The sequence below is a fragment of the Phocoena phocoena genome, chromosome 2 (genome assembly GCF_963924675.1).
Source record: "Phocoena phocoena chromosome 2, mPhoPho1.1, whole genome shotgun sequence".
Classification (NCBI taxonomy): domain Eukaryota; kingdom Metazoa; phylum Chordata; class Mammalia; order Artiodactyla; family Phocoenidae; genus Phocoena; species Phocoena phocoena.
Window position 1 is genome coordinate 170,797,314 of NC_089220.1, and position 25,107 is coordinate 170,822,420.

General features: G+C 41.3%; 2 protein-coding genes across 2 annotated transcripts in view; one reads left to right on the forward strand and one right to left on the reverse strand.

Annotated features, from left to right (window-relative positions):
* Positions 1-1,938: 1,938 nt before the first annotated feature.
* RPP38 (ribonuclease P/MRP subunit p38) lies at positions 1,939-2,787 on the forward strand. The gene has a single exon (XM_065872863.1). It carries the CDS (start codon positions 1,939-1,941, stop codon positions 2,785-2,787), a length of 849 nt encoding a protein of 282 aa, XP_065728935.1.
* Positions 2,788-4,599: 1,812 nt separating this feature from the next.
* The window catches only part of NMT2 (N-myristoyltransferase 2), a 55,993-nt gene continuing 35,485 nt past the window's right edge, over positions 4,600-25,107 (reverse strand). The window contains exons 4-12 of the mRNA XM_065870981.1: positions 24,725-24,843; positions 24,537-24,628; positions 24,297-24,413; positions 22,884-23,054; positions 21,642-21,750; positions 13,984-14,154; positions 8,542-8,709; positions 6,231-6,368; positions 4,600-6,045 (exon numbers count right to left, since the gene is read on the reverse strand). Of these exons, the coding sequence (XP_065727053.1) occupies positions 6,025-6,045; positions 6,231-6,368; positions 8,542-8,709; positions 13,984-14,154; positions 21,642-21,750; positions 22,884-23,054; positions 24,297-24,413; positions 24,537-24,628; positions 24,725-24,843 (1,106 nt within the window). The 3' untranslated portion in view covers positions 4,600-6,024. The remainder of the gene's footprint in view (positions 6,046-6,230; positions 6,369-8,541; positions 8,710-13,983; positions 14,155-21,641; positions 21,751-22,883; positions 23,055-24,296; positions 24,414-24,536; positions 24,629-24,724; positions 24,844-25,107) is intronic.

The following is a 25,107-nucleotide window of genomic DNA, read 5'->3' on the forward strand; positions in this document are numbered from 1 at the left end:
CTCACTCCCTGTTTGAATGCTGAGGCACAGGAACTGCAGTTTGTGGTCTGGCAGAGCTCCGATAGATCCTCATATTTGCTCCTTGGTCGTTTATTTCCCTTTTCCTCACCATCTTCAACCTGGTGCCAGCCTCTGCCAGTCACTTCCTTGGATTTGGATGAGCTGCCTCCTGCTTCGCACGGGGATGATGGGGATGGCGGGGGCGGGGGGGCTGCACCGGAAGGAAGCAGCTTAGGGGGCAGACACCGAGTCTCTAGCAGTGGGCAACACTGACACGAACGAGGTCTGAGCTCACACCCCAGGGAGCTGAGTTTTGGTTTTCCGTGAGAAGGTGATGTAGGAGGAACGTCTGAGGCCGGTGGAGGTCAGGAGACCCTGTCTCAGGCCTTTCCACTGTGGAAAGGCCCCCTGTCCTACACCAGTGGTGCCCAATTCCGGTTCTGTATCGCATTAAGCTGGGCAGCCTTTTGCCAAGTACAGGTGCCCTGCTGTATTCCGCAGGATTCCAATTCAGCAGACCTGGGGAACGGACCAACCATCTCTGTCTTTTGTAAAGTCACAGATTATTTTTTAGGTGCAGCCAGGATTGAAAGAGCATAAAATTTGGATTTGGGAAACCAGCTGTGGCTCTGGCATGGTACTTAACCTGAGTCTGTTTCCTCCTCCACACACAGGGCCATCACGCAGGAATCGGGTGAGAACCAATTAATTCTTGGAGAACGTGCCTTATGACACACTCCACAGGACACCCGCTCCTCAGCAGCAGCAGCCGGGCTCTTAGGGGGGTGTTTGATTGGAGATTTCATTTATTTTCATCCTGCCAGGGGCGCTTAGGGGAGCGGGGAGCAGGTGTGCGTGGGATGAATTACCTGGAATGAGAAAATCTGGTTATCTGAAAACAGGAACAGTTCCAAAACCAGACTTCTCCAGAGCTGGCTTGTTTAACTTCCTTCACTTCTGCAACTTGGGTCCCTGTGGTTCCCGGCTGAGCCCAGGAAGAAAACTGAGGGAAGAAAGAGGAATATGCAGTTACCTCTGGGCAGGACAAACAGGACATGCTCCTCTGAACGGTGGTTTATAATATTTCCCCAGCAAGGATCCCTGTTACTATTTTGCCTTAATGGATTAATATCTTTAAATTTCATTACGATATTTCCCTAGATTTCATCACATTGTCAGCCAAAGGAACGGCCAGCTTGGACTTATCAGGGGAAGGGGGAATCTGTGTATCGTGTTTTAGAACAGACAGACAAGAAACTTAGGGTCCAGGGAGGGAAGGAGACTTACAAAAAGGCACAGAATGAAAGTATCATTTGGGTTTTTAGTCATGTGCATACATTATGGTCCCAGTTCTTAAAAATAGCCACAGCTGGTTAATTATGAATGGCAGAGGCTTCCAGGGCCCTTAGAGACTGTGTGCTGAGGCAGGCGGACTCGGGGACTCACAGAGGTGGTGGTGGGAATTTGTTGAAGGCTGAAACCCGGTACCCGTGACTCAAGAGTTGGAGGTGCTCAGTGAATATTTGCTGAATGGATGGACGGAAGCCTAAGTAGAGGGCAATACAGAAAATGGTAACAAATCTATCAGACTAATACCAGAGGTCCTGAAGAGGATAAACAATTATGAACAAGTAGCAACATGGAACATTTTAAAGGAAATAAATACATTTCAGTATGATCACAGTAACGCAAAACATTCATAAATTGCATGTATATGAATGAAGACCGAATCACAGGAAAAAATGGGGAAAACTTGAAAGAGAAGTTAGATGTATGGTCACATATATATATGTACGTGTATATATGTCCTATATAAGTAGGCTTGCTTTAGCCTTTCCAAAATCAGAAAGGGCACAGCCAAGATATCCTTAAGGCGTGCATGTCTAGTTAACACGTGTTTTCCTTTGTCGTTTTGCTCCTCTGTGAAGGGTCTTCAGAATGGCCGCAGCCCCCCAGGCACCAGGGAGGGGCTCTGTGCGGAAGACCAGACCTTTACCTGTGAAGACATCATTGAACAACCCATATACCATCCGCTGGGGTGCCCTGGACAGGGAGGATATGCACTTCATACTACAGACCCTGGAGGACAGGATTAAATCTCTCGGACTTCAGAAGACTGAGGACAGGAAGAGAAAGAGAAAGCAGCCCGCTTTGAAAACACAAAGCGCAGACACGTGCAGCATGGATGTGGACACTGGTGAGGGTCTGAAGGAGGAAAAGGCAGAAGGTGAGCCCCAGGCATCAGGGTGGACCCCAGCCGACGTCAGAAAGCAGCTTGCCATCGGCATCAACGAGGTCACTAGAGCCTTGGAGAGGAACGAGCTCCTCTTGGTCTTGGCGTGCAAGTCGGCCAAGCCGGCCATCGTCACCGCGCACCTGGTGCCGCTGAGCGCCAGCAGAGGTGTCCCTGCCTGCCAGGTGCCCCGGCTCAGCGAGAGGCTCGCACCCGCCATGGGCTTGACGTGCGTCCTGGCCTTGGGGTTCAAAAGAAACACCGCTGCGTTTGCGGAGGAAGTGAGGGCCATCATCCCCAGAGTCCCCCGTCTGGACGTGCCGTGGCTCCGAGACACACTTGAAGACCCCGGGGAGAACCCGGAGATGGAGTCTTTGGAAAGCCAAGACAAAGAGATTTTGGACACTTCCTTCGAAGACCTCTCTAAATCCAAGAGAAAGCTTGCTGAGGGTCAGCAGGCTGCAGTGTTACAACCCCTGAAAATAAAGAAACTGATTCCAAACCCCAATAAGATAAGGAAGCCACCCAAATGTAAAAAAACGGCTTCAAAGTAACCTTGTATAAACCTGTCACTTCATACAGTTGTAAAACGCCACCTCGTAGAGAAGCCGCAAATAAAATGACTTTTACATATATTCTTGGGACACTGTTTAGTATCATTCCTTCCAAATGTGTAAGATTCTCTGACAGTAGAATACAGATAGGCTGAAGCTTAGGGACACTAAGTGCAGAGAATGTTCAGCAGTATGAGTATCAAAACAAAAGTTTATTGGAACTAATGTCCATGCTTGTATAATTTCCCTTTTTAAAAGGCTGGCACAATGCTTGAGAGCAAGGACATCTGTATCCTGCAACACTGGACATCTTTCTGTCCAAACTTGGCAAATAGGCCACACAGACACGGTTCTAGTTGGGGGGGGAGATGAAACTGGATGGCAGGTGCACCATCAGTTGTAAAGGAAAGATGGTAAATGCCAAGCAATACGCTGTCCTCAGAAACAATACATTATTATTTCTTACTGTCAGTTTGCCTTTCTTTGTAGGCAGGCCTAAGCGTGGGCTTGGGAGAAAGGCTAAACATTTATCAAAATTGCCAGATAAGGTATTCTGACTAGGTAAGAATTCACTCCTTTACACGGTTAACTTACCTCCTTGGGACTTTAGCATGTATCCAAAGTACGATGGTAATTAGGTGAAATAAAGCAGGAAGAGAAGAAAAAAATAAGCGGAGGAGCTTGGATGCTCAGAGGTGGGTCTGCCATGACAGGGGTCACTCGTGTTAGTATATGGAACAGGATCGGTGCTCTGTGTTAAAGCATCCGCTGTTTACAGCATGTGTTTGGAAAAGGTGCTTTCTGTAATTTACGGGGAAGGTACTGGCTTGCCAAAGTTTATTTTCAGCCTAAATTCTGGTTGATCTGTGGATTATGCCCCCTCCGTTTAAATTTACTGAATGCCATCTTGACCAAAAAATGGTGGGGTGTGTGGGCAAGGGTACGTCATGGACCAGAGCATTTCCATTACTGACAAAGGACACGGGGTGGTGTGGGTGTTTTGAATCTGTAAGACACTGTGTATTGCACTGAAATTTAGTTCTAACGGCTACTTTATAAACACAAGCAGCTGTACTGATTTTCTACTTTAAAATGCTCATTGGTAACATGCGTAAATTATAAAGAGGCGTTATAAAGCGGCAAATGTGCTAATAATTTATAAATTACTGTATTTAAAAATTACTGAGTAAAAGAACATGAACTCTATTAACTGCAATTATGTAAGTGAATAGAGGAACAATGCCACAGTTTTGTCATGGGGTGAGCCCGTGACACAATTTCTGAGGGACAGTCCTGCAATTATTCGAAAACCTACTCCATGTTAAGACTGTGCCATAAAAATGAGCAGAACGTAATTCCCAACTGGACCCTCGACTCTGGGTTATGTTAAAAATCTTGTTTACTTAATTCTGGTGTTTCAGTGAATTGGTTCACTTTTGCTTCTGCAGGCATCCTCCTCACGTTAGGAAAAAAAAGGTAACGCAATTGAGTTTGAATCATCCTATAGGAGAAGTCTTCCCTTGCGTCTTCGAGAAGGAAAACTGTGGTGTCCTAAATTAAGGACAACTTCGGAGCCCACACATGCCCCCTAGTGGAGGTTCCAGGGTGCCACAGCTGTGGGGTGGCCTTCAGGATGACGGGAAGCTGCAGAAAGAGGCTTTCTGATTTTTAGAGGAAATCAGAGGCAATAGAACTTTTTCCCTAAAGGGCCAGGTTTAGGCCTTTGGGTCCACAGTCTCTGTCAGAACAACTCAACCCTGCCTGCCACGTACAGGCAACACATGAATGAATGAGGACTTGTTCCCATAAAACTTTATGGATGCTGAAATCTGAATTTCCTGTAATTTTTATGTGTCACAAAACTTTTTTTTTTTCCTCCTCAACCATTCAAAAATGTAAACACCATTCTTAGCTCGTGGGCTGTACAAAAACAGGTGATGTGCTGAGTTTAGCTCATGGGCCACAGTGTGCTAGCTCCTGCCTGGTTTTTATAAGGTATGATTGTGTCCTTTGACTACTTATAACATGAAGGAAGGGCATGCTGCTGTCGAAGGTAATTAGATTTTTCTGGACTGAACGGCCTAGGCACTGGTACATAAAGGCAGGAAGAAGTATCTACTTTGTGGTATTTGAGTCGAGGCCGTTTTAGGTGGCCTTGTCCAGCATCTTTTTCCCCTTGGGCTATTGGTGATATATACATTATCTATGTACACCGAGAAACTTGGATTTTCAAATCCTAGATAAAAACACCATCAGTAACAAAACCACAAGACTTATTTACAAATAAGACATCTTCCTAGAGCACGACAGCTTTCATGATAAATAAGAGTAAGGATAGAGAAATATGTGCAATTCTGCATAAGTAATAAAAACATTCAAATTATCAGTGTCCTGATGGCACTCATAAACTCCACTGGGCATGTCTTCTGACTTGAGGGCTTTGATTTTTCTTTTCCTCGCGTATCCTGGCTGTTGCTGAGAAGAAGAGAGTCTCTGCAGGAGCAGAACAGTCTAGTTTGTCAGGGTTGTGTGCTCTTCAGAGAACACAATGTTTGCCCCAAACCTTGCTTTGGAACCAATCCACGAACCTGCTGAAGATCAAAGCACCCATTTGTGTGTTTATTGATTTGGCAACTTTGCTTCTAGAGAAATAGTCAACCAGTATATTTTTATCTCACTCTTCACTTTAACACCTACCGCTCATCACTGCGTTACAGAAATGCTGGCTCCATAGGTGTTCCCGATGAGATCATGTGCAGTGACATAAGTAAACCCTTTCCAAGCGGCTCCCTCATTCTGCTACATGGACCCACAGACCCTCACTTAACAAACAGAAAGGCAGCAGTTCATCTCCACACAACGGCAAAGATTTTCCTACACGATTCCGTGATTTCTGTTCAATCCATAGAAAAGCGGTCCATTTTTCTAGAGAGGGACAAATACCTTCTCTTCATTGAGAGACAGTCAGAAGGTTGAAAATGAGAGGAATGTGCTCTTTGTATCCTCCTTCCATCCCTCCTAAAAATGGGTCAACAGCGAAAAAAAGGATGAATGTTAACATTCTAGCTAGAAATGTGTTCTATTGGTCACCAATCGATGTTTTTCCATCTTTTCTGCTACTGACACTTCGATGTCACTTAGGTTGTGCTTTTATTCTTTGGAATGGCAGTTCCAGGAATCATTAACTAGGATATTAACAAATGATGACATCAGAGTTCTAGAAATAGAAATATCCATCTACTGTAATACGAGTCCAACCTAAAGGGAGGAAAGAAATGGAATAGCAAAAACAAGTGAGCAAGAAAAATTATAATGTAGTACAATAGATCTATATTTTTAAAAAGCTACTAAAGAAAAAAACTCTCAACAATCCGAAGAGAAACAAATATGGGATTTTCTAGGTAAATTTATCAAGTTTACAAAGGTTTATCAACTTCACTTACCTTTTCGGACTCTGTCCCTGGACACCTCCAGTTGTACAAGTAATACTGTAAATTGCCATCGCCTATGCCAAACTTGAGTTTTTCCAAGAATGTCTTATTTTCCATCAAATCTAGCGCATTGAATACATCAAATCCTTTCTGTCAATGTAAAAAAAATTTTTTAATTTTAAAGTTTCAAAGGATTAGAGTGTTTTGTATATTATGTATTTCAGTATAACATTTCATTCCTCTACTAATAGCTTGAATTGATAATGCATTTATAATAAGGTTTAATGTCTGCAATATATAGTATGGGTTAGGAATTCAGTTCAAAACTGTCTTATTAAACTAGCAAGCAGTGAATCTGATGGAGTCAGCAAGATTATCCAGAAATGCTGAATCGAGAAGTGCAGTCTGATGGCTGACAAAAAAGAATCTATTAAAATTTCAGGAAATATTTTGTCCCTGTTTTTTTTTTTTTAATTTATTTTATTTATTTATTTTATTTTTGGCTGCGTTGGGTCTTCATTGCTGTGTGCAGGCTTTACTCTAGTTGGGTCAAGTGGGGGCTACTCTTTTTTTTTTTTTTTTTTGCGGTATGCGGGCCTCTCACTGTTGTGGCCTCTCCCATTGTGGAGCACAGGCTCTGGACGCGCAGGCTCAGCAGCCATGGTTCACGGGCACAGCTGCTCCATGGCATGTGGGATCTTCCCGGACCCGGGCACGAACCCGTGTCCCCCGCATCGGCAGGCGGACTCTCAACCACTGCGCCACCAGGGAAGCCCTTGTCCCTGTTTTTGAAGCAAACAGCTGCCTAGATGGCTCTATCACCAGAACTGTTAGTTACTGGCCTTTCTACGTTCTGACTTACCTGAACCTACGCCAAGAAATCAAAGCTGTAAAGACTTTAAATCGTGTATCTGTCTTGGGCTGATAATGGGAAATAAAATTTAGTAACATTTCAATAGTAAAAACAGAATTTAAAAAAAAGCTTAGATAATACTATGCAAAATGTGATATAGATGGAGCACCTACATTTCTATTTCTCAGGGGTTTTACCTTAAATAACTTATTACTGGCCGCTTTGGGGAGGTAGTTGAAAATGAGCTACAAGATCAAAGAAGCAAACGAGAATGCTGATTTGGGGATCCACTTATAATAGATTAAAAAAAATGTTTCCAATGATCAAATACAAGACTACAAGGAAGACACTTTTGAAGGGTTGCTCCCAATTTCTCGTGAACAATATTTATCTTCTCACTCAGCAATTACATCAAAATGTCCCCATCAGCTGATTTCAATTTCTTTTTAAAGAAAAATGTTTATTTATAGCAAGAATTTAATAATTATCCTTACTACCACACTGAGGAAATAGAAAAATAATGCAAATATAGTAAGGAACATTTTGAATTTAATTCTTTTCATTTTAAATCCTTTTAATAATAATAATTCTAATAGTTAAAATTAAATTTCTTTAATTTTAAAATTCAGAGACTATTTATTTGAATCAAAAAACCTACTGTTGCCAATTATTCACTGCAACACACTCATATTTTCCCCATACAGACAGACCTTGTTTTATTGAGTTTCACAGATTCTGGGTTTTTTACAAATTGAAGGTCTATGGCAACGCTGCATCGAGCAAGTCTATCAGAGTCATTTTTCCAATAGCATTTGCTCACTTCGTGTCTCTGTGTTCCATTTTGGTAATTCTTGTAATATTTCAAACTTTTTCATTATTGTATTTGTTATGGTGATCTGTGATCTCTGATATGACTACAACTCGCTGAAGGCTCAGATGATGGTTAGCATTTTTTTTAGCAATAAAGTATTTTAAATTAAGGTCTGTATATTGTTTAAATATGCTAGTGCACACTTAACAGACTACACTATAGTGTAAAGATAACTTTTATATGCACTGGGAACCGGAACACTCGTGTGGCTCTCGCTTTATTGCGACGCTTTCTTTACTGCAGTGATCTGGAAGCATCTGGAACCAAACCCACAATATCTCCAAGGTATGCCTGTATCACGGGATCACATTAGTTTTATTATATTCCTTATATTATGAATTTCGTGTATCTTTATATAAGGGTTACAAGTTTCTAATTTGTACAAAATGTCTTCTTGGTTAAGTTACAACAGAATTAATGATGAAAATAGCCATTAAATTAAAAAAAAAAACCTCATCAAAATTCTTCCTTTGACTGTCAACAGTAAGAAGTATCTCAAACAAATCCCCCCACCATGTGGAAGAAAATACAAGATGTTTTATATACTCCAATATACATATTTGAGACACACACGGGATGACAAGGAGTGAGTTGCGTACCAGCTTGGCGATGATGAGCGCGTCGTTCATGAGGTCCAGCAGCGGCGTCTCTGTGTGGATATTGTAGAAGGAGTAGGCGGCTTTGAGGCTCTTGTGGGCGGGGTGATGCATGACTGTGGAGGGGAGCGTGTAGAAGCTCAGGAAGTCAGTTAGTTTACCACTGGAGTTCTAAAGAACAAAGGCAATGTCAGGTAAACATCTCCTTGAACAAGTTTCATCCAGGCATCTCAGCTCACATCTTGATCTCTGACTTGCACCACAGCTTTCCGTTAGAATGAAAAGCAACAGCTCATGCTCCGCTCTCCAAGTCTGATGTGGAGCCGCTTACCATATGCTGGGCAGAGGCCAAGGAAGAGCGTGGAGCTGTGCCTCAGCCTAAGGGCTCGTCAGCAACTGGCATCAAGTTCTTAAGAAGTAGAATGTTCTAAAAGGAACGCTCTCTGGTTGACTAATGCGTCTCTCTAGACTTATGGGACAGTGATAAAAGTAAATTCATTGTTTTTGCAGGAATAAGAGCACCAAGGATTAGAAGGCTACCTTTTCCAACTAAAGGATACTGTATAATAATCTTCTTGGCACAAGGCAGGAATTGTATCAGCTTAAAGTGAAGTTGGATAGGATTTGGAAGCTGTTTTTTTAGAAGCTTGTAAAAAGGCACTGGTACTGCACCAAAATATATGTGTGTGAATAACTGCGAAAATCTGAAGCTATCAAAAATAAAAAGGGATGTGAAAGATGGTGTTTGTTTTGTCATCACAGGTACACTTTCAATACAAGAAATTAGCCAATATTGTTTGCATTGTTTCTATTACCTGCAGTGACCTATGCAAGTCTGCATATAATTCAAACCATGATGTATTTGAAGTATACAGCTGTGGAGGCTAGACCACATATGCCATTGCTAATATTTGTTTTAGCAGAAAATTCCAGAGGATGTATTATCTGGTTTTTGAGTGCTTCTGATTCATTAAACCTTTTTTTCAGACATTATGAAATTAAAGATGTTAAGCAAAAGTGAGAGATGGGTTAAAGACCTAAGTTTTCAGCTTTATTAAGGATTTTCAACTTGAAAAACACCACAGCAGAAATTAGAGGAAAAAAAAAATCACTGGATGAGCTCAATAGTAGAGTGGAGATGACAGAGGATAGAATCACTGAACTTGAATTTACCCAATCTGAAACAACAGAGAGAAAACAGAGTGAAAAAAAAAAAAAAAAAGAATTAAGCCTCAGGGATCTGTGGGGCAGTAACAAGATTCACCATTCATATCATTGGAGTCCCAGAGGGAAAGAAGAAAATATGGGGCTGAAAGAGACAATGGCTGAAAACTTCCCAAATTTGGCAAAACGGACATAGTAGATTCAAGAAGCCATGTGAATTCTAACAGGATAAACCCAAAGAAGTCCACACCAAGACACATCATAATGAAATTTCCAAAAACTAAAGACAGAGAAAGATCTTGAAAGTAGCCACAGAGAAACAACACATTACCTATGGGTAAATACTAATTCAAATGACAGCAGACTGCTCACCTGAAACCACAGAGGCCAGAAGCAAGTGGCACAAGAGCTGAAAGAAAAGAACCATCCACCATGAATTCTGTATCTGGCGAAACTTTCTTCAGGAAAGAAGGGGAAATAAGCACATTCTCAGACAAATGAAAACTAAAAGAATTTGTTGCTAGCAGACATACCTTTAAGACTGGACGAAGTACATTCTTCAAATAGAAAGGAAGTCATAAAAGAAAGCATCATGGGCTTCCCTGGTGGCACAGTGGTTGAGAGTCTGCCTGCCGATGCAGGGGACACGGGTTCGTGTCCCGGTCCGGGAAGATCCCACATGCGGTGGAGCGGCTGGGCCCGTGAGCCATGGCCGCTGAGCCTGCGCATCCGGAGCCTGTGCTCCGCAACGGGAGAGGCCACAACAGTGAGAAGCCCGCGTACCGCATTAAAAAAAGAGAAAAAAAAAAAAAAAGAAAGCATCATGGAGCATCAGAAAGGAAGGAAGGAAGAAGGAAGAGAAATCTGGGTACATACTTTGAGCTATGCTTCTTCTCATGAGTTTTATAAATGACTCGATGATTGAAACAAAAATTATGACACCATCTGATACTCAAGACAGTGATATTTAAATAATGAGACTGTACAGTAGAAACTAACACAATATGGTAAAGCAATTTTACTCTAATAAAGATGTGAAAAAAAATGATGAAAAAGTAAAGAGAAGTAAAGTCACTTGAAGTGGTACAACATGGATACCAGAAGACTGTGATAAGTCACATCTGTATATTGTAATACCCAGAGCAACCATCATGAGACCTACACAGATATACCCAAATGCACTATAAATAAATCAAGACATCCAAAAATGTTCAAGGAACAGGAAGGCAAGGAAACAGAAACAGAGGGACGGAAACCAGAAGTAACAAACAGAAAACATGTATTATAATATAGAAGACTTAAGCTCTAATATATCAATAATCATCAAATGTAAATGGCCAAAAAACACCAATCAAAAGATTCTGGCAGAGTGGATAAGGAAACATGGCCCAAATATATACTGTTTACAAGAAATTCACTTCAAATTCAATGACAGAGATGGGTTGAAAGTAAAAGGACTGAAACAGATATACCATACAAACATGAATTTTAAAAAAGGAGTGGCTATACACATATACCTCAGAGATACTGTGGGTTTGGTTCCAGACCCCTCAATAAAGCGAATATTGCAATAAAGCGTGTCACATGAATTTTTTTGTTTTCCCAGTTTATATGAAACTTTTGTTCACACTATATTGTAGTCTGTTAAGTATGCAATAGCATTATGCCTAGAAAACAATGTACATACCTTAATTTAAAAACACTTTATTGCTAAAAAATGCTAACCGTCATTTGAACTTTCAGTGAGTAGAAGTAGTAACATCAAAGATCACCATAACAAATCTAACCATAATGAAAAAGTTTGAAATACCAAAATGTGACACAGAGAAACAAAGTGAGAAAACGCTGTTGGAAAAAATGACACCAACAGACTTGCTGGACACAGGGTTACCACAAACTTTCGATTTGTAAAAAATGCAGTATCTGCTTAGTACAATAAAGCAACGTGCAATACAACGAGGTCTGCCTGTATTAATATACAAGGAAGTAGACTTCAGAGCAAAGAGAACTACTGAAGACAAAGAGGGGTATTACATGATGATAAAATGATCAATCCACTAGAAACTCATGCAGGTCCAATATGTATAAGTACCAAACAAGACCCTCCAGAGACATCAAGAAAAACTGACAGAACTGAAGGGGAAAAAGACAAATCCACAGTTATAGTTGGGGACTTCCACACCCCTCTCATTAACTGACAGAACTACCAGAATTAAATAAGGGCTATGACTACAGATTTTGTAGCCATTAAAAGGGAATACTATGAACAACTTTATTCTTACAAATTTGACAATTTAGAAGAAGCAGACCAATTCTTCTAAACTGTATTAAAACTCAAACAAGATGAACAGTCCTATAATCATAAAAGAAAGTGAATTCATTATTTCAACACAAAAGAATTCTCTAAGGTCAGATGGTTTCAACTGGAGAATTCTAGCAAACATTTAAGGAATTAATACCAATTCTATATAATTTCTTCTAGAAAACAGAAGAGGAGGTCATACTTCCCAACTCATCTTATGAGGCCAGTAGTATCTTGATACCAAAACCAAACAAAGACAGTACAAAAAAAGAAACTGCAGACCAATATCTCTCATGAACTCAGCAAATACTCAACAAAATATCAGCACTCCAAATCCAATAATGTATAAAAATTATATACCATAACCAAGTGGATAATTTTTCTAGGTATGCAAGGGTGGTCAAACATTTGAAAATCAATAAATGAACAGACTGAAGAAGAAAAATCATGATTGTATGAATTGAAGCAGAAAAAGCACTGGACAAAATCCAACACCCATTTATAATAAGAACTCTCAACAAGTTGGGAATTTTCTCAAATCAGTAAGGAGCTTCCATGAAAAACCTACAGCTAACATCACGGAATAAGATTCATGGGGTAAGACTGAATGCTTTTCCCCTAATAACAGGAACAAGGCAAGGATGTTGATGTTTACCACTCTTATTCAATAAAGTACTAGAATATCTAGCCCCTGCAATAAGGCAAGATAAAGGAAGAAACAGCATACACATGGGAAGGGAAGAAATAAAACTGACCCTATTTGTAGATGACACAATTGTCTATGTGGAAATCCCAAGAAATCTCCAAGTAAATTCCTGGAACTAATAAGTGATTTCAGCAAGCCTGCAGGATACAAGAGCAACAAAGAAAAACCAATTACATTTCTACATACTAAAAATGAACATGTGGAAACCAAAATTAAAAACACAATACCATTTATAATCACTCCAAGGAAATGAAGTATTTAGGTAAACACTTTAAAAAATATATACAGGATCTGGATGCTGAAAATTACAGAATGCTGACAAAATAAATTTTAGAAGACCTAAATAAATGGAGACATACCATGTTCATGGATTGGAAGACTTGTTAATTCTCCCTAAATTAATCTACAGAGTTAATGTAATTCTTATCAAAATCCCAGCAAGGTCTTTTGTAGATAACGACAAGCTTATTCTAAAATTTACATGCAAAGGCAACAGAACTAGATTAGCTAAAATAATCTTGACAAAGAAGAATAAAGTGGGAGGAATCACTCTACCTGGTATCAAGGCTTACTATACAATTACAGTAATTAAGACAATGTGGTATTGGTGAGGAAATAGACACAGAGATCAATGGAACAGAATAGACAACCCAGAAATGGACCACAATACAAAGTATCAGTATTCAGGCTATAGAAAACTTTGACAGGGAATTCCCTGGTGGTCCAGTGTTTAAGACCTGGTGCTCTCACTTCCAGGGGCCCAGGTTCTATCCCTGGTTGGGGAACTAAGATCCTGCAAGCTGCACCGCATGGCCAAAAAACAAACAAACAAAAAACCAAAAAAAACCTTTTACAAATCAAGAAGACAAGGGTTGAGTGAAGTGGTTGAATTATGCCATCTTGAACAAAGGCAGTTCAGTTCCAACCAGTTTTGCAAAAGCAAAACAATATTAAACTTTGGGACACATCCCTCTCAGATGAGATCATCCAAACTGGCCTTTTCAAAACTAAGAAAAGCAATTAGTCACACAGACAACAACAGAGCAGATCAGAACCCTGATTCCCCATGATTAAGTAGTAAAAGTGTGCTCTTCTGCCAGGAATGGAAGCTGTAAGAACAGCTGGTTCTGAAAGGGTGAGCAGGAAGCTGGTTCAGAAGCACTGAGTCATGCGGGCAGGAAGGGAATGGACACTTTACGATCCTTCTGGAAAATGGACTCAGTTGCACAGTGTTCTCATACTTCTCTGTACTATCTTATCACCTTCTCTTTACCTCCACTACAAAAGTGTCAATGATGTGCTCCTGGGGGAGGAACCAGTGGGCTACTTCCTCTTCATCCATCACCGGGGCTAGATGAAACTGCTTCAGGTAACTGTTGGTTAGTTCTTGAACAGCTTTGATATCTCTTGGTTCCATTGGCCTCAAGCCTGAAGTTTTTGTAACCTGTTGGAGTGAAAACAAAACCAGTTGGGACAGGCTTCCCTGGTGGCACAGTGGTTAAGAATCCGCCTGCCAATGCAGGGGACACGGGTTCGAGCCCTGGTCCAGGAACATCCCACATGCTGCAGAGCAACTAAGCCCGTACGCCACAACTACTGAGCCTGTGCTCTAGAGCCCGTGAGACACAACTACTGAGCCTGTGCACCGCAACTACTGAAGTCCACGTGCCTACAGCCTGTGCTCCGCAACAAGAGAAGCCACCGTAATGAGAAGCCCGCACACAGCAACGAAGAGTAGCCCTTGCTCGCCGCCACTAGAGAAAGCCTACTTGCAGCAATGAAGACCCAACATGGCCAAAAAAATAAAATAAAATAAAATAAATTTATTAAAAGAAAAAAAGTTGGGAGGTTTAAATAAGAGGAGTAAACAAACTTGGCACCAAAGCATGATCCCCAGACCAGCAATATTAGCATCCCATGGGAGCTTGTCAGAACTGCAGAATCTTGGGCCCACCACAGACCTACCAAGTCAGGATGTGCAGTTTCACAAGATCCCCTGGTGATTTGTATACACATAAAGCTTGAGAACCACTAGTTTAGAACATAAGCTACACGACATGTTCTGTCCTATCTTTGTGTACCAGGTCTTTGGTCAGTACTGCCCATGACCCAGACAAAACCAACGGGAACACTCCAAGTTCATCTATATCCCCATGCCAAGAACTTTAACAGCCTACATGATAGGGCAGAACAATCTCAGCATGTGTTCTGGAGGATCACGCTTTTAAGACTGCCACGTCTGACATTTTGAAAGCACAGTTGAAAATGGCTGAGAAACTTTTTGTCCAATAGCCTGTGGAAAAAATGTAGCTCTTCTGTTCTCGTGAGAATAAAAATGAAAGAAAAGTAAAAATCATATCGGTCAGTATGGGAAGGGAAGCATTTTAATTGCCAAGAATGAATGGCTGGTTGCCAAGTAGTGGCCCTGGTCTCTCATGCCATCTTTTGATTAAAAGGTGATCAGAATAGGCATCTGAATCCATCATTCCAGAACATCAAAATTTTTACATTAGGCCATGGGAATAACAAACCCTCAAGGTCAGGACAAGTCCCCATTTGGATTTGTTCAAGTCTTATCCTTAAAAGAGCTCCAGACAGCAACTATAGGAAGTGTACAGACACCAGGATACTTGACAACAGAAGTGAGAAAGGTCACTACATTTGCTTGTTTGTACAAAGAAAAAACTTAATACAAATACAACTGCATTTTTCCAGTTAACTCGATATTTTTTTCTTGACGAAATATTGGATAAATTTTAAGTGACAAATAACTTGTATATAAATAGTGCTATTCCATCTTTTCTGTCCTAAATTGCCACTAAGTACTTTTAGAATTCTTTTTAAATTGAAGTATAGTTGATTTATAATGTGCCAATCTCTGTTGTACAGCAAAGTGACTCAGTTATACATACATATACATTCTTTTTTTATATTCTTTTCCATTATGGTTTATCACAGGATATTGAATATAGTTCCCTGTGCTGTACATTAGGACCTTGTTGTTTATCTAAGTACTTTAAAATTAAAAACTGCCTTTAAAATTACATCATCACAATTCCTGCATGCCCCCAGACTAGTGGTAGGGGAGAAGACCAAGGTGGAAAACGGGTTTTCATCTTGAGTGTCATCTCTGATGGATGTTAGTAGTTGTGCTGAGGTTTCTAACGTTCTGTGACAAGAACTGCTGATTGATTACTGATTCACTTTGGGAGGAGATGGGCTTTGTGTCCTTAGCTGAGTATTTACTATGTGCCACTCAGTTATGATTTGTGGAATCTACAAAGATGCAGTAATGCAGCTAAAATAGTTTAATATTCTAAACTGAGGGAATTTAAGTCCTTGACATTTAATAGAGAACTCATACTTTTAGTATTTCTGTGGATCTCAAAGCCAAAGGACCCGAAATCTCCAGGTCCCAGGTTCCACCCAAGGCTTAACCCTTGGTTAATAATGGCCTGAATAGGTGTTGAATGAATGAATGAATTCCTAGGTTTTTAGCACAACCATTTACCCAATAAGGTGAGGTGAAGGCGGCAGACACGGAAAACAGTCATTGTCAGCTCTGAAAAGATGATATTTCTAAAGCCTGGCATTTAAGTACAAGCCAGGAGTGAAACTGTATTTTTTCTTTTGTTTCCCTAAGCCAATTTTAGTTATTCGGAGCATTTCTACACTGCAATTCATGGGAAGAGGAAACCTATGTGATTGCTAAATGGTGTTACATGAAATAAATATACATTTCTAAATGCTGGTAGGAAGGCCAAAGCCATACCAGATGTACACTGCAGTCATTTGAAAAGATTATTTTTTACTATGAGGATGACCTTGATACATTTTAAACAGCCTTTCTCAACATCAGATTGTTCTTTCTTTTGTTACTGGTTCAGTAAGAATCAATAATATCAAGCAATGAGATTAACTAATGAAAGCAACAGGATACATCTTCTCTGTTCATAGAGAACATTCAGAAATGAAGACTGAAGCTGGCCAACTTTTTGGAGCAAAATATGCTTCTGCAGCATAGTTCTTATTCACTGAATTTTCATACTGTGTAATCACTAAAATCAACATCCTTTTTGCCCAGAAGACACCCTTAAAGCAGCCGTTCTCAAATATTTTGTTCTGGGACTTTGTTATGCTCTTAAAAATTATTCAGTACTCCCAAAGAGCTTTGCCTACGTGGGTTATATTTATCCGTATTTATCATATTAGAAACTAAATTAGAAATTTAAAAAAAAAGAATATGTAAGCTCACATTCCATATAGCCTCTGGAAGACTGCATAGTGCACTTGTAAGACAATGAAATGAAAGATGCAAATTATACTTTTGTGTTTTATAAAAAACTGACTTCACAGGCCCCCCAAAGGTTTCTGGGAACCTCAAGGGATCCCTGGACCACACTTTGAGAACTGCTACCTCAGGTCTCTGAAGGTCAGAAAAATGGGTAATAGAATTTAGATAAGAAAGACTCAGTGAAAACAGTATTGTTTGGCAAACCGGCAGGGAGAAAACACATAAACTTGGTAATTTCCAAGCACTTCAAACAAGTTTTTACAGGAGCATTAAAGCAGGAGAGAACATCAGACTATATCCAGCTATAAAAACATATAAGGTCCTAGAAACAGGGGAAGAATATTTACTTTTGCTGATTAACAATGGCTTGTGTCTCAGAGCCTAAACTTGTTTCTTTCTAACATCAGAAAGTCACATCCTCTTCAAGAAATCTACAGAAGCACGAAATAAATTTTAAAATATAAAATTATATTTTAGGGAGTTCCCTGGTGGCCTAGTGGTTAGGATTCCGGGCTTTCACTACTGTGGCCCAGGTTCGATCCCTGGTCAGGGAACTGAGATCCTGCAAGCTACGCAGCACGGCCAAAAAAAAAAAGAATCATATTTTATATAATAGCTGTTGTCTTCAGGAAGAGGTGGGGGAAATGCTATACCTAGATAAAAATCTCAGCGTTGGCATAATCTGAAAGAATCAAGTGGCAATGTTTTCTGAGACTTCAATAAAAAGCAGAAAACCTTCCAGTAACTGAGAAAATCTTAACTTACATAAACAAACTCTATTTCTGAATCAGATACTTTCCCACCATCCAACTAATATGCATTACTTGTTGGACTCTATATGCACTGAAATCTGTGTAAAATCTGCTTGTAAGTACATAAGGAAACAAAGCTCAGAGCCCTATTAAAACAGAAGCAGTGCCGTTCTCTGTCAAACTATGTGGTGTGAACTGATTTGGAGCTAAGATTCCATAGCAGAGATGTCAGCAATGATTATGATCATTTATTTGATTTAAGAAGGAGCAGTAGGACATTAAACACTAAAAAACATCGACATTTCCTAAATCGAGAACACCTGAGTCTTAGCATGTCTTCCCAGGCGTAAAGTTCTTGCAACAGAATGTAAAGACACTGGGAGATTAACCTGATTCCCGCTTTTTATCTGCTTCAAATTCCTTCACCTTGAAGAGCACCGACCAAAAAAAAAAAAAAAAAAAAAAACCCCAGCGTGGTTTGGAAATTCTCAACACCAAATTAAAAACAAACCAACACTGAAAGGGTAGGAAACTGTGTTCCTCTTGGGAAAACCGTAGTCTCGCACGTAACAGTAGCTAATGGCATGGGCCCCGGGGATGGCTCTGTCCTGATTGGAAGACTCTGGGCAAATCAATCTGGTGTCTCAATGTCCTCTTCTGTGATTGGGGACAGTGGCCCGCCCTCTCTGATCGGTGTAGATAATAAATGTGATAATGGATGTTAACTGTCTGGCATAATGCTGGCTGCAATCAATGTTGACTTTTACAGTCAGACGTCCACAGCAAAGATGTAAAGCCGGCATGGTAAGCAGAAACGGGCCTGGCAAATCAGAAAACGAGATAGAATCAAAGAGCAAAAGCTGTATTCAGTAAGGTTCTTGTCTTTACGCTTCAAGGTACAAAAATGTTCTTAAATGATGCAGTTGCCAGCGGGGCCGTCACCCACCTGGGTGCTCGGGAGAGAAAGAGGTGGTCTGGTGTATGCTGCCTCGTCCAGCTTCCAACTCAGGAGCTGACACCATGGTGGCTGCTGGAAGCACCTTCCAATTTTCCAGTGTCTCTACTTGCATCTCTTCTATCTTCTCTCGCTCTTTTTTTTTTTTTATTAATTTACTCTTTAGTTTTCTTTCCTTCCCTATGACTTAAAAGGAGGAAGGGAGGCTGGAACACACCAATGAGAGGTGTTTGGACCTTGACACTCATCCCTTCCTGCCTCAACCTGGTCTCTAATGACGGCACAGTGAGATGTCTGGTTGGACTGGGCCTTGGTGCCCCCAAGACAGTTGTGTTAGAGGTGAAGGTGGAGGCAAAGGGACCTCACAGGAGAAACACGGACGTCTAGGGCCTGCCTGCCAAGTCCTCCACTTATTAGTGACAGGCCCTGGTCTAAGCATCAACCTTCACAAGCCTCGGTCTTTGCATCTGTACGATGGGGATAAGAATACTGACTTCAAAAGGTGGTTGGAAGAATATACTGAACAATATACGTGACAGCACTTTATAAAATTCAACTTATTAGGGAAGAAAAAAGGCAATCACCATAGCAACATGGCCAGAAGAGGACAGCTCCACCAAGGAAACTAGGTTAACCACAACCAAGATGCCAAGGTCTGGTTTCACCACCAATGCCCGCCCGACCAGCAATTTATCACCAACTTGTCAAAACTTTGTTACCTATGAGTTGATGGATGCTTGTACAAAAATATGGAGGCTGATGGAAAAAGTCAAGTCAAAACTAACTTTCAGTACCTCTAATTCTAAGCATCCTGAATAAACCAATGACAGCTACTAAAATTCCTTATTCTTCATTCTATGTTAGGCAACTATGTGTAAGGGGGCACTTTCCATACCCACAAGCTAGACAGATTTAGGCTCAAGAAACTTAAATCTGGGGAGACCAAAGGAGAACAGCATTCGCCCCTAGTGAAAAAAGGAGGCACGCCTCCAGTTCTTATTTCAACTCGCATATGGCAAAGTATTTGACAATTTGCAAGGAGGATGCTGAGAATCAATGGTGTCCTGTCTTAGCTGTGCACTGTGCCTCTCTTGTGCCTCTTTATTTCTCATGGCCACTTGCGCCTCTACATGACTCTGTCCCGCTCAGTGGCTCTGGGTCTCGGCCACTAGCAGAAATTATTTCTAGCTGATCGGTAAATTACGATGGTCATGATCATGGTGTGACCCCTCAGAGCAGTTTCCTGCATCTCCATTTCAGTGAACATGTCTCCATAAACTTACCTTCAATTCTGTCACCCCAACTTGAGGGGGCCTGGTCCTTCTTCCCCAGGACATGTGGACCCTCCTTCATTATGTCACCTGTGCTTTTCATTTATCTCTGTTCTGATCTACGTTCCCCCCTCTGTCCTTGACCTCACAGATAGGCAGTGAGTTCATTAGTTCAAGCCCCACTGTCTGCAACTACAGCTTAGGCAGAAGGGAGACAGTGCCTTCCAGGCCCTCTACCAGGTGATGAAGCCCCGGAATGACGACCCTGACATCTCCAACACCTGGTTTCCTTCACCTCCACTTTTCTCCTTATGAAATTCTGCCTGAGTCAGCAATTAGTTGATTCTGGTCTGTCATCAGAAAAAAGACATCAATTCCTGCAGCCGCTGATCACATGCATTTGGTAAACACACAACCGGCCCAAGACAAAAGGCGCTAGAGTTGACTGCACCTTCCACAGGTGAAGTCCTCTCCTTCTTTGGGAAGAACATGGCTATATTGCACAAGAATCCCTCAATCGAGTTAAAATATCTACTACAACCCAAAAGAAAGAATAGCTCTGACGAAATCAAAACTTTACACGAAAGATCCCATCTTTGGCAGACAGATTCCACGATGGCCCCAGTGCTTCTAGGGTTCATGTCCTGGGGTTCATGTCCCCGCCATCCACTTGTCTCGAGTGTGGGTGGGGCCTGTGACTTGCTTATAACCAATGACATACAGCAACAGTGATTCCACTTTAATTGATTATGCAGGGTTCTAACTTCCATCTTGCTAGCAGATGCTCTCTGTAGACTCTCCTCACTGGGTTCGATGAAGCAAGCCGCTGTGCTGTAAGCTAAGCTATAGAGAACCCCAGCCGACCAGGAGCTGAGGCAGCCTCAGGCCGACGGCCAGCAAGGAACTGAGGACCCCAGGCCAACTGCCCACAGAGAACTCAAGGCTGCCAACAGCCACGTGAGCGTGGAAGTGGATGCATCCCCGGTCAAGTTTTCAGAGGAGGCCCCGACCCTGGCTGACACCTTGATGACAGCTTCATGAGAAACCCTTGAAGCAAAGGCCTCAGCTAAGCAGTGCCTTGATTCCTGACCCACAGAACCCAAGAGATAGCCCATGTGTTGGTCTGAACTTCTACATTTGTGGTAATTTGTTATGCAGCGATAGATAATTCATTCACCATCTGAGCCCTGAATAAAGCTAAGACTGATAAGCACGTTTAAATTTCCACTTATTAAGAGACAACTTTTCACACTGGGAATTTACTAGTTTAAAAATATGCTAATTTAATGAGACATTATTTCCTCTCCCCGGGTTTCTTCTTTAAACCTTATTCCTTAGTTCCATGTGTTAAGATATCATCAGAAGCCTGAACTTTTCTTTCCTCTTCCTAAACAGAATATAAAGCCTCAAAATTTCAAAACTTACATGTCTGGAATTCAAGCCCTTCCAACCCCAAGCTGAAGAACTTTAAAAAGCCTTAAAAAAAAAAAAAACCCACTTCCTTTTTTCTGACCCCAGAGTTCTATGCAGTCTTTTTAGCTGCATATTCACATCCTCAGACCCATGAGCCAGTTTTTAGCTTCCTGCAAATAATTCTTTTCTACATTAAAAGTTTCAGTTATTAACAGCTTTGAAAAACTGCAAATCATTCTTACTTACATCTGGAAGTCTGTACAGCTTCATTGTTCTCTGCAAAGTCATATTTCTACTCAAGTGAGAAAATTTCACTTCTACCAATTTTCTGGGGTTTAGTGATCGATGCCAGTATCTGGAATACAATACAGATTTTAAGATCTAATCGATTTCTAACTCTCCAAGTTTTTAACCTTTGTCTAAGCTCAGCTGTTATAGAAGCAGTGAATGAACACTTATGTTGGGCCCAGTGCAGTGCTGGGTGCTGGCCCTCTTCCTATGCAATTATTTTATCTGTCATTTTTGACCTCTAAATGATGTCCCAGTTACGTTCCTTTGTTGTTTGTAACCGTCCATCTCTTTCAATAAAGAGAAATCTTAGAACTGCAGAAGGAATATTGACAATGCTCAGTCTGTAAGTATTGAATGAGCATCACAGATTCTAAGATGGCAAACAAAAAAGTTTAAAAACACGAAAAAACTCTCCTTAAGTTTAGTAGCCTTCACATTTATATAACGCACACCAAAGACAACTTTTTGAAAAACAAGCTTGAATTTCTTAAGTGTTTCTAGTTTAGATACTCGGATGAATGGTTATATTAAAATAACACCTGTGAAGTCTTATTTATTCTGTTTATTTATGAATAAGTTAATAGGAGAGAGTCATTTTACGGTTTTGTCTTTTATACTCTGTTTTCCTGAAGTTTCATCTTATTTGAGTCAATAAAAATAACAGAGGGAGATAAACTCTTTCTGATGCTCTAGGAATAGGTTATTCAAGTGACAATCTGATAAACAATTTTCTTACTAGATTAACCTTTGAAAGCTTGATAAGAGCAGATGAAGAAATAAAAACAGCTTTAGCGGGTTTTTCAGCTGATGTTTATCAAGCTTTCGGAGTAGCTCCTGATAGCACTGGTGTGACAGTGAGTGTTAGAGAAGGAAAGAAAATCGTACTACAGGGCATCTCGAGGTAACTGATGCCCTGGGTTTCCCAAGGCAGAGACTATTCTTTCAAGTGGAAGAGACACAGAAATGGAGATGTAGCACCATTAGTATACACGTGACTGTGGGGTTTACTGCGAGAATACTGGGCTAGTGGTTCTTGGTTCCATCTCCATCTCTGCTACCCACCAACCATATCATCACGGGTCAGCCAAAGTCCCTCTGGGTTACGCGGGTGGAGAATAATACTTGTTAGCAACATGGCAGGGAGGCTCAAAGCGTTAGGTAGAGGTGACGTGCAAGATAAAGGTGGGACGCTATTACCTGCATGTGGCCACTGGCTTGGGAAGAACCACTCCAGCAGTATAAACGGCCTGGAAAATCCCTTCCAGGTTCACTCTTCTGGTTATTTCTCGAATCAACACTGGGGCTACCCGTTTGGATCTCAATTTCTTATGAACACAAAGGAAGTTGATTTCGACCATCTTCTTCACGCTAAGAAATAAAGGTGTTGAAAATTAGAGCCACCGTTAAGACGAAAACATTTTCAAAAAACAAGACAACACCTATAACATTTCAAAGAATGAGAAACTGAAAGCCCTCCTTTGACACAATATTTAAGAAAAATATTCTATCTTTTAGATATTTCACAGATTTAGCTATTTTCCATACTCCCCCACCAAAATGATCAAAACTCCAGGCTGTGGAGAAGCAAACCCTCTTGTTCCAAATAAATTTGAGAACTTTGGTCTCTTCTGAATTTTCAGTGTAGAAACTGGATCAGCTGTGCCTCAAAGTTTCTATATCTGTTTTTCCTGTAATGTATACAGTTACGACAAAAACTGGGTCACCCAGATGCAGAATCTAATAGGACATTGCTTTGGAGCATAATGCAATACCCAGGATCCCTGGGAAGTGCCTCGACCAGGCCAGAGCCGGTGCTTTTCTGAGCGACCATAAACCTTCTAGAGCTCCAAAGCCCATCCTCTGCTCTGGTTCCAGATATGGAGGCATTTCATTTGGCACAAAATATTCCTTGAGATCAAATGCTTTTTAGCAGTAAATAAGCTCACCCAGTACATTGAAAGGTGAAGAGACCTATTACGCATTAGATCTTCGCGTTTCATAACTGTATCTTTGACTTTCTGGGCTGAAGACCCAGAGCAAAAATGGAACAGACATATCTGTGGATAGAAAGACTTAAAAAGAATCCCTTGAGTAACTTTTTTCCCCAGAAACAAATCTGAAATACCTATTTACAGTTTTGTTTTTTCTGCTACGGACATATATACATACCTGTGTGTGCATGTATGAGACTGAGAGGCAGAGAGAGAAAAAGAGATAGAGAAAAATACAGCTCTTTTTTTTTTTGGTCACTGTTCACAACCTGTTTTTTATGAATTATTTTTAACTTTATTTTTTAGAGCACTTTTAGGTTCCCAGCAAAACAGAGCAGCAAGTACAGTTTCCATACACCTCTGCCCTCCCCACGCACACAACCTCCCTCAACAGCAGCAGCCTGCATTCAGTCATTTCAAAAAACCTATTCTAGGGGATTCCCTGGCGGTCCAGTGGTTAGGACTCCGCGCTTCCACTGCAGGGGCCGCGGGTTCCATCCCTGGTTGGGGAGCTAAGATCCCACATGCTGCGCGGCACGGCCAAAACCCAAAAAAAGCCTATTCTAACCACAATTCTTGGAGAAGCAATGTATCAAAACTGACAAGCTTCACTACGTACCTGTCGTAGATCCGAATGTTCGCGGGAATGGCGCTGATGAACCCCACTAGCTTTTTGTTCGAAGATACCCTGACTCCACAGTGCCACTGGAGGAGCCAGCCTGGGGGACGCAGAGCCCTGAAGTCAGTGCAGGCAAGGAAAACAGATGTGGTGAGTGTCCAGGAACACAGGGACAGACAGAGACAGGCCGACCCCCCCTCGCCCTGTCCCCAGCAAGCACACGTGACCGGCGAGACTCACCACAGCAGGAACTCGGGCGAGTAGTCAAAGCGGAACATGTTGTCGTCATCCTCCACGTAATTCTCATTCAGCAGCGTGTACAGCTCCCTGAGCTACGAGACCAAACAAGCGTCCTGCCTGTGATGCTTGGGACCAGCGCAGAAGCAACCCACGCCAAGTCGGGGACCGAGGTCGAAGGTTTTACTCACCACTTCGGCGTTACCCAAATCTAAAGTGTCCCACATAAAACCCTGTGGCAGGGAATACGGTTCTTGACGCACGTTTTCTTTATCAGCTTCAATTGCGCCATGAGATGTTATTACTTCATCTGGGATGGGGAGGAGGGGAAAAATAAAGACAAAAAGAGAGACGATTCAATTACAGAGTGTCCTGACGATCCAAAATGGTCAGTTATAGGAAACAAAGGCGTGCTTAGGGCTCTTGAGTTCCACATAATCCTTAAAAGTACTGTATCGTTTCAGCTGCTGCCAGCGCGAAGCAGGGTGGTTACACAAGGTGGAGGGTAACTGCTAGTGGACCAGTTACAGGAGAAATCCTCTGTCATCCACTGGCAAACTGGACATTACGAAAC

Bases quoted from the DNA above. Each gene is read 5' to 3' on its own strand.
- RPP38 (XM_065872863.1), top strand. From the start codon at position 1,939: ATGGCCGCAGCCCCCCAGGCACCAGGGAGGGGCTCTGTGCGGAAGACC.